General features: G+C 44.8%; 1 protein-coding gene across 5 annotated transcripts in view; it reads left to right on the top strand.

Moving 5' to 3' along the window:
- Positions 1-14,315, top strand: part of DNAH11 (dynein axonemal heavy chain 11) — a 383,233-nt gene that overhangs the window by 362,188 nt on the left and 6,730 nt on the right. For all 5 annotated transcript variants that reach the window (XM_068235964.1, XM_068235965.1, XM_068235967.1 and 2 more), the window contains 4 exons: positions 5,962-6,081; positions 8,787-9,029; positions 11,620-11,802; positions 12,808-12,923. In XM_068235964.1, coding sequence (XP_068092065.1) covers positions 5,962-6,081; positions 8,787-9,029; positions 11,620-11,802; positions 12,808-12,923 — 662 coding nt within the window. The remainder of the gene's footprint in view (positions 1-5,961; positions 6,082-8,786; positions 9,030-11,619; positions 11,803-12,807; positions 12,924-14,315) is intronic.

Genomic DNA, 14,315 nt, shown 5'->3' with positions numbered 1-14,315 from the left:
AATACTTATGTGGGCCGGGTCCAGGTGCCGCTTGCAAGTGCTTTTAAATTGTTGGCACAGAGATCTGTGTTATTTAGTAGCATCAGACTAATGGGTAGATATTAATCATGGTTTTCTGTTATTTCCTCCGCCCCCCCCCCCCCCCTCTCCATCCCCCCATTCACTCGCATAGCTAAGCACGTGGCATATCCTTGTGGTGATTGTATTGTGTTCCACCACTGACCAGAGATTCATAAAACCTATCAGAATCGTTTATTTCACCAAGCACGACTGGGTCATGCCTGGAATTGGGTTTGCCACGTTACAGGGCTCAGAATCAACAAGAATATAAATAAGAGAAAAACCTATGTCAAAAATAGCAGCAGTGTTAACAAGGAACATTAGAATACAATAGATAGACAGTCTAGCAATACAGCAGCCAGCGGCCGCAGCCTTAAGGGAGAAAAGGGGGGGGGGGGGGCAGGGGGGGATGCTGGAGGAGGCAGGGTGTGAAGAGAGTTTAGGAGGTTGACAGCAGAGGGGGAAAACCTTTCCTGTGCCTTGAGGGTCCTGGTGGAGATGGTCCAAAATCTCTGGCCTGAGGGGAGTCAGCCAAAGAAGTGATGGCCTGGGCGTTAAAGGTCGTTGCCAATCTTCAGTGCTCTGGAGCGAAGTCTGTAGTTGTAGAGGAGGTCAAGTGGGGAGGAGGAGTTTCCTGATGATCCTCTCTGCTGATCTGATGACAGTCTGTAGCTTGCATCTGTCACTGGCGAAGAAGCCAGCATACCAGACCAGGATGGACAAGTAGAGGACAAATTGAGTTGAGCAGAAGCTGGTCAGAAGCTCCTGGGCAATGTCGAATTTCTTTAGTTGGTGAAGAAAGCATAGACTCTGCTAGGCTTTCCTCTGGGTAGAGGCAGTGTTGGCCTTCCAGCTCAGGTCTTTGGAGATGGGTGTGCCCAGGAGGCGGACGCATAAGACCCTTTCGATCTCAGTGTCGTCAGTGTAGATTGGACCGTGTCCTTAGGGGCTCACACATGGGAGGGTGAGTGAGCCCCTAAGGACACGGTCCAGCCCCTGTGACCCGTTTTTGTGCAATGTTATCACCACTATGTTTGTATGTATTGATGCTTGCTTGCTTGAATTGTCTGTTTACTACTCCCTTTGTCTTTGCCATGTAACCACAAGCAATTCCGGGTGTGACATAATCGCGCTTGGCGAATAAAGTTTTTTTCTGATTCTGAGGTGGGTGGGGTGCATTCTTTTGGACGTTAATGATCATCTCAACAGTTTTGACTGTGTTGAGGACCAGCCTGTTTTCTGTACACCAGTGGCATATTCTGTCAGTCAACCTCCTGACAATAGAAATCGATTCCCACATACTTATAGTAAAGTATGTGTGCACCACTTCTGTTTGCCACATCCATAGCAAGTGCATACAGCCATGCAGTCTCATTACATAAACATTGCAGAGGGGCTTGTATTGGAGAACTCAGTGATTTTCAGTGTGAAGCAGGTCACTTTGCCTCTGTCCTGCATAAGGACATGTTTTGCACGGATTGCTGCACAATATAAGTAGCTGGCACTTGCCTACTGACAGTGATTTGGGCACAATAATTTCATACTACATAGCCGAAACATAAGTATAGGCCGTGAGGGGTTACTTTGGGTGCCGGGCTTTGGCTGCTATGTAACTGAAGTACAAAGAATTATATATACTCCTTTCTGTGTGTCACTGTTAAGGTGCCCATACACCTGTCTATCTGCCACCAGTTCAACCATTCGATAGTTCCCTCTCTGAATCTGATCAGAGACGGATCTATTGCCTCCCCACACACTGCACACAGATTTCCAATAGATCTCAGCATAAAATCTATAGAAAATTGTCCTGCTGCCACCTCCCAAGTGTATATGTGTCCCGAGGCCGACATGCAATGTTGAAGGCCAACCTATCATTCCCGTGCGAATCCTAACTTCCGGTGTCCAGCGTCATCACAAGTGTCTTCACCACATGACAATGGCGCATGGGGTGATGTCATCAATTTTGTCAGGAAAACAATCAAAAGGTCAATTGGGACACATGTTGCGGCACCGTTTCTCCTCTGATTCGATCAAATCAGATAAGCAGGTCTATCGCCCCAGAAAATCAAGTAATGTATGGGCACCCTTAGGATGTTTTCTTCCTAAAATAAGCTAATCAAATTTGTGCTTTGACGGATCTGCACTGATCATCACATTGCTTTGTTACTTTGACATGGAAATATAGAGGCACTGAGTAGAAGAGGTTAGTCACAAAGCTTAAGTTTGTGTAAAATCATTCTATTTTCACCCAGCCAAGTTCAAAACTGCCTCTGGAGATAACATCAGCACAAGAGGTACTTCTTACAAACTTCACGATCAGGATCTATATGGCCAATCAGCGGGATATTATGTGAGGAAAAGGGGCAGGCTAGGCATGCCGTAACAAGCTAGGTAGGGGGAGGGGACACAATATGGTGCCACTTCAGCACTCTGTGCATGCCAACTCTGGGGGCGAGGAGGACACGGGAAGCCACTGAACTATCCAGAGGGTAACGTCTAACTTTTTTTATGGACCTACTTGAGTTCACTTTAAAAGGAAACTGAACCAAGTAAAATGATTTAAAATAAACACGATGTACCTGAAATTAATATTGCATACTTACCTCGCCTCTAGTTGCTCTTAGAATCTCCCCATTTTCTTCTAACAACTAGACCTAAAGCTCGTTAACATAACGGTGGCTAGGCCTCCCTCACAACCCCCCTCCCGCCCCGGTCACCACCGCTGCATGTCAGTGCGCATGCATGCACACGGCCCGTGCACCCACACATGTGCGCACACATGCCCATGCACACGCCTGCCCCCCTGTCCCAATGGCTGCCCGCGTGTTGCACATGCGCAGTTTGCAAAAAAAAGCATGTCTCCAGCACTGCGCACTGCGTCCTTGTTACCCTAGCAACCATAGTGACTCTGGTAGAGCTGGCTGAACTGCGCGCACATGCGCAGATCATTTTCAGCACGGACACAGGGACAGGGGACGCAGAGACACAGGGAAATTATCATAAAGGATGATCCCTTCCAGTCCTCACAAGATTTTGTCAGACCTGAAATATATCAGTTGCCTGACAGTTATATATCAGTTGCTGTCAGTTGGTTGTAGCTGAAAGGACAACTGATGTGCAAGGTAATGTCCATGTTTCCTTATGACTCAAGTGGGCAATATTACAATTTAACAGTGTGCTGACCAGGAAGCTGTTATAGGGTAATGGACATTTTTAAAATGGAGGAAGGAGAATTTCATCAATCACAGTTGACAAACAGGACGCGAGGAAGGAGAAAGATTGAGGAGTAGTCTACACGGGAGGTAAGTATAACCTTTGTATTTTTATTTTGACTTTTAATTTTCAGTTTAGGTTTGCTTTAATTAATTAATGGAAAAAAAAGCCAGCTACTTACCTAAGGAGAGGGAAGGCTCTGTGTCCTAATGAGCTTCCCCTCTCCTCTCCCGGGGCCCTCGTCGCAGCAGCAGCTTCCCCGTTTAAACTCCCCACCGCGGGGGACTTCGGAAGTCTTCGGGAGCCGAGTCCTCCGAAGACAGGCGGCTCCATACTGCGCACGTGCGAGTACATGATAGAGGGCGCTCGCACGTGCGCAGTTTGGAGCGGCCCGCCTTCGAGAGCACTCGGATTCCCGAAGACTGCCGAAGCCTCCCTTCGGCGGCGGAAGTAGCAGTATTCGACCAATTTAGTCAAATACTGCTACGGGGGATCCAGTGCTGGAACGGGCACCGGGAGAGGAGAGGGGAGGCTGATTAGGTCTCTGAGCCTTCCCTCTCCTTAGGTAAGTAGCTGGCTTTTCTTTTAGCGAATCGGTTCCCATTCTCTTTAAGGGCTTCCAGATTGCAGTATTTCATTTATGCTCATGGTCAGTGATTTATTTATTTATTTAATTTATTTATATAGTGCCGACATATTACGCAGCGCTGTACAGAGTATATATAGTCTTGTCACTAACTGTCCCTCAGAGGGGCTCACAATCTAGTCCCACTCCCTACCATAGTCATATGCCTATGTACTGTATGTATCGTGTAGTACATGTATCATAGTATAGGGCCAATTTAGGGGGAAGTCAATTAACTTATCTGTATGTTTTGAGGTGTGGGAGGAAACCCACGCACACGGGGAGAACATACAAACTCCTTAAGATGTTGATCTGGCTGGTATGTGAACTGGGGACCCAGCGTTGCAAGGCGAGAGCGCTAACCACTATGCCACTCCAGTGATAATCAGAATATCAACTAATATAGTAAGTAGCCACTCTCAGGAGGCATTATTTGGGATTAGAAAAATCACAGTTTCTACCGGTAGTAGATAAGCCAGTTAATTCATAATTATCTCACCTCCTGTTAGGTTATATTGCAATGAATGCCTTAGCTAAAGCTGAAGGTAAATACTCCATTCTCCTCCTCCTTGACCTTTCAGCAGCTTTTGACACAGTAGATCATCCCCTACTCCTCCATTCCCTCCAGTCCATGGGCATTCACGACCTCACCCTGACCTGGCTTTCATCCTACCTCTCCAACCGCTTCTTCATAACTTCCTTCAATGAGTCCTCATCCACCCCCAACCACCTCTCGATGGGAGTCCCCCAAGGCCCCTACTGTTCTCCCTATACACATCCTCCATTGGCAAGGTTATCTGCTCCATGGGTTTTAACTATCATCTGTATGCAGATGACACTCAGATCTACCTCCACACCCCTGACATATCCACCACTACCATGGACAAAGTCTCTTCCTGCCTATCAGCCAATCTCCTCCTGGATGTCCGCTAGGTTCCTGAAACTAAATCTAGACAAAATGGAATTTATGATCTTCCCACCACGGCCATCCCTGAACATGTGCATGTCTTTGTTAACCACACTACCATTCGCCCTACCTCTCAAGGCCGCTGTCTGGATGTCACCCTGGACTCTGCACTCTTCTTCACTCCCCACATCAAAATCTCACAAAATCCTGCAACTTCCACCTCCATAACATTTGCATGATCCGCCCTTTCCTGACCTCTGCCACCACCAAACTCCTCATCCATGCCCTCATAATTTCCCGCCTTGACTACTGCAATGCCCTTCTGTCTGGTCTCCCTATGACCCGAATAGCCCCGCTGCAGTCCATCATGAATGCGGCAGCCAGAATTATACACTCCTCCCATCACTCCACCACAACGGCTTCCCTCTGTAAATCCCTCCACTGGCTTCCTATCCAGTCCAGAATCAGATTCAAGATACTGTGTCTGACCTACAAATCTGTCCACAAAACCTGTCCAACCTGCATTTCCGATCTTACTCAGAGGTACACACCTAGCTGCTCACTCCGCTCCTCCAATAAACTTCGCCTGACCGCCCCCCGCATCACCCAGTCCCATGCACGCCTCCAGGACTTCTCAAGAGCTGCTCCAAAACTATGGAACTTCCTATCTCCACCCATTAGGGCAGCCCCCTATTTCAACATCTTCAAAAAGCCCTCAAAGCTCACCTTTTCACTCTGGCCTACCACCCCTCACAAGTGCTCTAAACCCGCAGCTGAACTCTGGTCCTCTACCTTTCGTGTCCCTACCTCTCCCTCTAGATTGTAAGCCTTCAGGCAAGGTCCTCCTACTTTTGTGTCCTACCTGATCATGCACCTCCATTACTGTGTGCCCATGCTATGCATTTGAGTGAACCTAACTTGCCTAATCTCCATGCTCCCTTCCAGTGACTGACTAAGCATTACCTTGTACTCATACTGTGCTACGTGATCTGTTTTTTCTTGTATTCCTGTATTGTCATATTGCTGTATGTCACCCCTAAATATTGTCTGTAACCTAAACTATTGTTATTATATGCCGAATATGACAGAACACAGGTCACTGAATCCTCTCACAATCTTGTATTTTGCATATAAAGCGTTTACTTACCTTCCACAGGTTCCATGGGAAGACTTGCGCTACTTGTTTGGAGAAATCATGTATGGAGGCCACATAACTGATGACTGGGACAGGAAACTCTGTCAGACGTATTTAGAGGAGTTCATGACTCCAGCAATGGTATGTGTGCTTTATGTGAACTTTGTAGCATCTTTATATTTTTAAATACTGTATCTCAAGGTATACTGTGGACATTCTATGAAGGCCACCTGACATTATGAGATGACATATCAGATGATCACTGTCTGTACAAATTTTTTTCTTCCATTTATTTAGTACTAACTGTTGGGCCAGCTCTCTGGATGTCGTATCCCGTCACGTGTGCCCTATCCAATCGCATTCATGGTCGGCCAATCAGAGCAGGGCAGGTGCTTTTCGGGGGCGAATAAACACACATACATACAGTACATACTTATTTATATACAGTGTACGGCTTGAAAATTATTATTATACATTTATACAGTGCTGACATCGTTTTACACAGTATAAAGTAATGTTACCAGTCATCATTTAGAACGGACAATGCTAGGTTGGTAAGCCACCAAGTTTAGATTTTTTTTTAGCTGCTTGCAATTTTTTCACCTTGAGTCAGAGGATTCTGTCCCCTCTATAAGAACAAACATGCACGCTGGGCCCAGCCAAGATGGGTGCCATTTGTCTAAAGTTCATAATAAATATGTGCTGTTCAGCTTGGCACCTTTAGGCCTCATTCACATTACTTGCGTTGCCGTCTGTATTTCCGGAACGCGTGCGGGAGGCAGACACGCACGAACATCAGAAGTGTATAGACTGCATTGTCTGATGTTCACATACCATACGTTCCATACTAGTGCGATACTAGTGCCATGCAAGAACACATGCTGCACGGCATTGTTTTTAGCAAAACGGGCAGCTGACCATTCACTACAGTGAATGGGATCAGCCACGCAACACATACAAACGCAGATGGCGTGCGATCGTATGCATTGCGTTCCGCTCGCATGACCATTTGCGTGTTATAATGTGAACGAGGCCTTAAAATGCTTGTCAAATTAATATAAAATCCAATATAAATGCATGTTAGTAGTAAAGTAATAATAAAGTTCACCTGAACTATTGCACAGGACAGAAGGAAAACACAGAGAAATGCACCCTGTATGTATTTAGAGAGTTTAGCTTGTTTAATTCCCCCTCATTTGTGTCTTATCACAAATTGTAATTTGATCTCCCTCCCTGTGTCACATGACTACCAAGGCAGAGATGGCAGATAAGCTCATTTGAAAGTACAGGCTGTAAACAATATGTCTGCTTCCATGAATCAGGAAGCAGAAAAAGTGCAGATGTATTTTAGGACTTGTATCAGCTGTAACAAAGACATGTTTTTTATTTAAAGATTATTATGCTGTTGCGTATCTTTTAGAGCAGAGAGGATGTTCTGAGTTCATGTCTGCTTTAACTGCCTCATGTCGGGACAACTTTCTGTTCTTACTGCAGGGATGTGGAGAAATATTGCATTATAACTGTTAAAATATGACAGAGTGCTGGATGTAGTACTACTTAGCAGCATTTTTTTTTTATTACATGTGAGCTTAGTTAACCACTTACTCCACAGCTCAGTATATCTACGTCACCTGTGGCATCCTCCAAGCCACCATGACGTAGATATACTGATGCAGCTTTCAGCCCTGCTATGCACGATCGGGTGCGATTAAGAGCGCACCGCCGGCACTATCAGCTGCAATACTAATTGGTAAAAGGAAACATGTTCCCTTGTAGCCAATTAGCCAACAACCCAGACCCCCCCCCCGCGCCCCCACGGATGAACGATAACCGCTGTAGCATACAGCGGTGATCCTTCATCTTTCCCCTCGGTGCACAGATCATTTGAATAAATTGAGCAGCAAGCAGCCTCTCACCTTACCTCGTTCCAGCGATGAGCCTGCAGCCCAAGCCTCCGATCCCTGCTCTGAACTCTGCGTAATGCCGAATATCCGGGTCCCGGCTTGATGACATCATCAAGCCGGGACCCGGGTAACAGGCAATACGTGGCGGAGTTCAGAGCGGGGATCGGAGGCTCGGGCACCATACTGGGGCCCCCTGGACCAGTGGGTCCCTGTTCATTGGTGCTCCTCTAGAGGCTTCCTGTGTCCTCCTGGCCCCAATCGTTGCCACATATGGACCACCAGAACATATTCGACAAGAGCACAAAGTTCAGGAGGGTCTCGGCAGTAGCGGTGGTCTGGAAGAGGACATGGGAAGCCTAGAGTGTCCAGAGGCTTTCCACTTCTTTGGTAAGTATCTATTTTTTTAATTTTATGTTGCCTCGGGTTCTCTTTAATAAACCCTTCCCCTACCTGCTTACATTTCTGAGACAGTGGCAGGTTTATTTACTTTGTGACAATTGTTCTGTACAGAGTGCTTGAGGGGGCTTAATGTAAAACCTATGCTGGAGCCAGTGGCGTAGCTAATGAGCTGTGGGCTCTGATGCAAATTTTACAATGGGGCCCCCCAAGCACTCTATACATAACAATTGATACGTCGCACCAAAACCTGCCAATGGCAACTACAGTATCAGAGGTGCAAGAAGGGGATGGGAAACAGCTTGTTAGTGATTACCACTATTCAAAGCATCTATAGAAGGGATTATTATGAGCACAGGACCAATAGAGAGCTAATATTACAGTTGAGGGAGGGCCCCTCTGGCCCAAGGGCCCCGATGCAGTTGCTACCTCTGCACCCCCTGTTGCTATGCCCCTGGCTGGAGCCTATAGCTCCTCACCTACACAGCTGAATAAAGATATTGCGGTACACCAAAGTGTTAACAAATGTTTACTTTCTACTTTTAGCTGGATGGTGACCTCTCACTGGCTCCTGGTTTTAAGGCCCCACCAAATCTGGATTACGTTGGATACCATGACTATATTGATGAAATGCTGCCTGCGGAAAACCCTGTTTTATACGGACTCCACCCAAATGCAGAGATTGAGTTCTTGACAGTGACATCTGACAACCTATTCAAGACCATCCTAGAACTGCAGCCAAAGGATAGCGAGATTGGGGATGGGGCAGCATTATCTGTAGAGGAAAAGGTAGGGACCACCTGTTGCCATGGAGACCTGTTATAGTTGTGACAAAGAATGCTAATAACTGCACTTTTTCCTATCAAATATCTAGCAATGCATACTGGTAATTTACTGCAAATTGCGGGCAGCTTGGAACTGGGCCAGCCCAAATCGGCATTTGATTGGCCTTTTTCTAAGCTGAATACAGTTTGCAGTAAATCTACATTCCAGGTGGAATTATTAGAATCTTATTGACAATTTCTATTCACAATTTATTAAAGGGCCACTATTGCAAATGATGCATATTGATAAGAAGTACATTTCTACCATAATAAAATGCATCATAAATTACTTTTCTCCTATTTTGCTGTCACTTACAGTAGGCAGTAAACGCCTGACAGGTTTTGGACTAGTGCATCTCCTCACAGGGGATTTTCAGTATTTCCTTCTTTCTTTACAAAAGCATTTCCTCGACAGGATCTACACAAAGATGTCGGCCAGCCTCCCTACTCACATGCACACTAATTTTCCGTCAAGTACTTTTGAAAAAAAGATCCTAATAATCCCCATGAGGACATAGACTAGTCCAAATCGTGTCAGATTTTTACTTCCTACTGTAAGTGACAAAGGAAAAAAGGAATTCATAGTGCATTTTCTATGGAATAAATGTACATTTTGTACCTCTGCATACACATTTGGATTTTCGATTTTTCGCTATAGTGGTCCTTTAAGATGATTGATCAAGTTGACAAAACTATGTTCCCCCACAATTTATTATTTCAATATGCTAATCATCAGTGAGGAAAGTGGAGGAGACAACGAGATGTAGTGCACCACTGAAATGCATTTGTTAGCAGGGCTAAACCTTGTTACCAGGGCTACCCCACCTAGCGGTGCCAGCACATGGGCAAAGATGAAGGACAAGGGTGGTAAAATTATGTTTATGGCCGGTTCACACAGACACTTGGCAGGTGTTTACAACCAGCGTCCGGAACTCGTCGGTAAACGCTTCCATTCAAGTGAATGAGAGCATTTGAATCGGGCGGCGTGTAACGTTTACTGGCGTTTGCGCGAACAGTGTTCCGATCCAATTTTCACAGTCGTTCTAGGCGACCCTGGACGCCGCATGCGATTGTTGATTACCGCTGTTTTCGTCTCCCCCTTAAGGGGCAAAAAACGCAGATGCAACAGGAAGCCGCTGAAAGCCCGCACAAGCCCCCGAACGAGACGCAGCAGAACGCGAAACCGCTAGAAGCCCTGAACCGGCCCTAAGAGCGAGAACATAATACATTAACTGAAAAATGATCAGAAAATGTTAGAGGGCAGGTTCTTGTGAATTATCATTCAAAATACATACATTTGAGAACATTTTTAAAATTCCCTATTTATCACTAGGTTAGTAATAACCGTTAGGGAATTGATCCCACTACGCATAATGTGAACTGGACACGCCTGTACTAGAACACCGAACTAGTGTATTCTAGATGCAGTCTGGCAGCCACATACAATATATTTTGTTTAAAATAGTTTCCAATTTGAAGAAATAAAGTTGCAAATACAAAGTGTATGGGAAAGAATACTCTGAGAATTTGCATTGACTTTTACTGTAGTTAATACTGTATTATAAGAACACTCTCTAACAAAATTTTCAGCCTTATTTCTTCTATCCTATAAGTTTCTATACCTGTTCTAATGTGGTCTGGATTACGGCAGCCTTTTCTAGTTGCACTATCTCTGTAATATATCTAGTCTTCTTTTCTTTGTCAAGCTTTGTCGACAGAGAGGAATGCTGCCTCTGCTGTGATAGGGAGAAGTTATGCAAGCCCTCTGCAGGCTCTGTGTGTGCGATTTGTTTATCCCTCACAGGCAGGCCTCTGCTCTGTTTCAGCTTGTCATGCTGAGAAACTGTGAGAATACCTGACAGGAGTGCAGATAATTCACTGGTAATAAAAACTTGTAGTAAAACACACACACACACACACACACACACACACACACACACACACACACACACACACACACACACACACGTTAGCGGCCATGTTATTTGTTTGTGCCTAAACTGCCGATTAATAGCCAGGATTGCGGCGGAAACGGCAAAGAGGAATCCAGGAGATCACAGTGACTTGATTGGTATGTTTTTTATTGTACAAATCGGACAGTACAGATTCTCTTTAAAGGACAACTGAAGTAAGATGGATATGGAGGCTGCCATATTTATGTTCCTTTTAAACGATACCGGTTCCCTGGCAGCCCTCCTGATCTATGTGGCTGCAGTAGTGTCTGAATAACACCAGAAACAAGCATCTTGTCAGATCTGAAAATACTGTCAGAAGCACCTGATCTTCTGCATGCTTGTTCAGGGTCTATGGCTGAAAGTATTAAAGGCAGAGGATCAGCAGGATTGCCAGGCAACTGGTATTGCTTAAATAATAAATAAATATGGCAGCCTCTATATCCCTCTCACTTCAGTTGTCCTGTAAGAGCATATACACAGGAATGGCAGTGATGTGTATCAGTAAACCTGCTGTTGAGTATCTCATGTTAACCCTATGATTTCCAGATTCGCATTTCATATAAGCTTGTTTTTGACTCCATCATATTTGCATTATGGCAGGTTAAAAATGTCCTGGATGAGATTTTGGAGAAGCTCCCAGAAGAATATAACTTGCAGGAGATCATGCAGAAGACGACAGAGAGGACTCCTTATATCCTGGTCTGTTTCCAGGAATGTGAGAGGATGAATATCCTAATGAGAGAAGTCCGGAGGTCGCTTAAGGAGCTGGACTTGGGACTGAAGGTCAGTTAGCTTAAAGAGTACCTAAATTATACATTAAAGTTTGCTTTAAACCTAATAAGTTGCCAAGATATATAAACTCACACATGATAAAGTGTGATTTTCTCACCCCCAGGGTCCATACTCCACATATGGTCTTGAAACCCTGCCCCCAGTGGGAATTTGGGCCCTGAGCCTTTTTTTTTTATTATTTATTATTTACAAACCATAGGTGCAAAGGATGCTGGGGGACTGATGCCATAGCTCCACCCCTCATGTCCATGTGACCTAATCTAGGCAGACAGACATCTGAAATAAGAGTTATAGCAGACAGACATAATCAGATGACTGCAGCAGTTTTCCTGTGTCTTCTCTGTACTACACACTGTGAAGAGAAGTAATTTGATCCAGGCAGGCAGAGAGCAAGGGAGGGAGGGGCAGGGGAGTTAACCAGGCTGAACAGGTGGGCTTTACTCTAGCTTCAGGAGGAATAAGGAAGTGCCCAACAACGAAGGTTCCCAGACAACCCCACTCCCAGGTCTAACAGCCTGGTCCACCGGTGCACAATCCCTCTGTGGGTCACCACTTCCACAATCGATTTCCAGAACAAAGATATGAAGGAGGCACTCCACTGGTGAATTAAACTTGCGTTTAATAAAGTAGCTTAACACGACATGTTTCAGGGTTTCCCTGAGGTGTACGCTGAGGTACACCTGAGGAAAGGGGAAACCCTGAAACATGTCGTGTTAAGCTACTTTATTAAATGCAAGTTTAATTCACCAGTGGAGTGCCTCCTTCATATCTTTGTTCTGGAATAAGGAAGTGCTACTTACAGATATAAATGCGAATCTGTTCCATCTAATATGATGTACCAGATGTAAACTTTATATGTTCATCTAACTGTACACAGACTACATACTGTATATGTATTGCCATTCAGAACTTTTTTTTTGGCTGGAGGTGGTCTTTAACTGGAAGTATATTTCATAATGTGAAAGTAGTGAATACTGACAGATGTGTCCTCTGCAGGGGGAGCTCACCATCTCATCAGATATGGAGGCACTGCAGACTGCATTGTACTATGACAGTGTGCCTGACTCCTGGACCAAGCTGGCATACCCATCCACGTTTGGACTTGGACCCTGGTGAGTAAATCAAGTGTGCTCTGTAGATCAGAGATAAGTCAAGGCAAATGGACCCCCATAAAAGTTCCCCACCTGGGCTTTCTGGTAAGGTGAGATGCAGGAATGGGTCAGGGTATACAGTGGTGTGAAAAACTATTTGCCCCCTTCCTGATTTCTTATTTTTTTGCATGTTTGTCACACTTAAATGTTTCTGCTCATCAAAAACCGTTAACTATTAGTCAAAGATAACATAATTGAACACAAAATGCAGTTTTAAATGATAGTTTTTATTATTTAGTGAGAAAAAAACTCCAAATCTACATGGCCCTGTGTGAAAAAAGTGATTGCCCCCCTTGTTAAAAAATAACTTAACTGTGGTTTATCACACCTGAGTTCAATTTCTGTAGTCACCCCCAGGCCTGATTACTGCCACACCTATTCTAATGAAGAAATCACTTAAATAGGAGCTATCTGACACAGAGAAGTAGACCAAAAGCACCTCAAAAGCTAGACATCATGCCAAGATCCAAAGAAATTCAGGAACAAATCAGAACAAAAGTACTGTAATTGAGTTCTATCAGTCTGGTAAAGGTTCTAAAGCCATTTCTAAAGCTTTAGGACTCCAGCGAACCACAGTGAGAGCCCTTATCCACAAATGGCAAAAACATGGAACAGTGATGAACCTTCCCAGGAGTGGCTGGCCGACCAAAATTACCCCAAGAGCGCAGAGAAAACTCATCCGAGAGGCCACAAAAGACCCCAGGACAACATCTAAAGAACTGCAGGCCTCACTTGCCTCAATTAAGGTCAGTGTTCACGACTCCACCATAAGAGACTGGGCAAAAATGGCCTGCATGGCCGATATCCAAGGCGCAAACCAGTTTTAAGCAAAAAGAACATTAAAGGGACTCCGAGCAGTGCAAAAACTATGGAAAGATGCATATCATTTTAAAGGTCTCTTTTTCCTCTTTCGAATGATATATAAACCGCCACCCTACGCCTTTTAGTTTTCGCTATTTTCACGATTGAAATTGCCGCGGCTGCGACTTCGTTCGCAAAAATAGAGAAAACTAAAAGGCGTAGGACGACGATTTAGGGGTCGTCAGAAAGAGGAGAAAGAGAGCTTTAAAATGATATCCATCTTTCCATAGTTTTATTGTATTACACAGGGCGACTTTTTCTCAAAGTCAGCAGCTCCATTCAGCAGAAAAAGTCGCCCTGTGTAATACAATGCAACTATGGAAAGATGGATATCATTTTAAAGCTCTCTTTCTCCTCTTTCTGACGACCCCTAAATCGTCGCCCTACGCCTTTTAGTTTTCTCTATTTTCGCGATTGATGTCGCAGCCGCGGCAATTTCAATCGCGAAAATAGCGAAAACTAAAAGGCGTAGGGCGGCGGTTTATATATCAT

The sequence above is a fragment of the Hyperolius riggenbachi genome, chromosome 5 (assembly GCF_040937935.1).
Source record: "Hyperolius riggenbachi isolate aHypRig1 chromosome 5, aHypRig1.pri, whole genome shotgun sequence".
In the NCBI taxonomy this organism is placed as follows: Eukaryota; Metazoa; Chordata; class Amphibia; order Anura; family Hyperoliidae; genus Hyperolius; species Hyperolius riggenbachi.
This window is presented reverse-complemented; position numbering and strand designations above follow the sequence as displayed.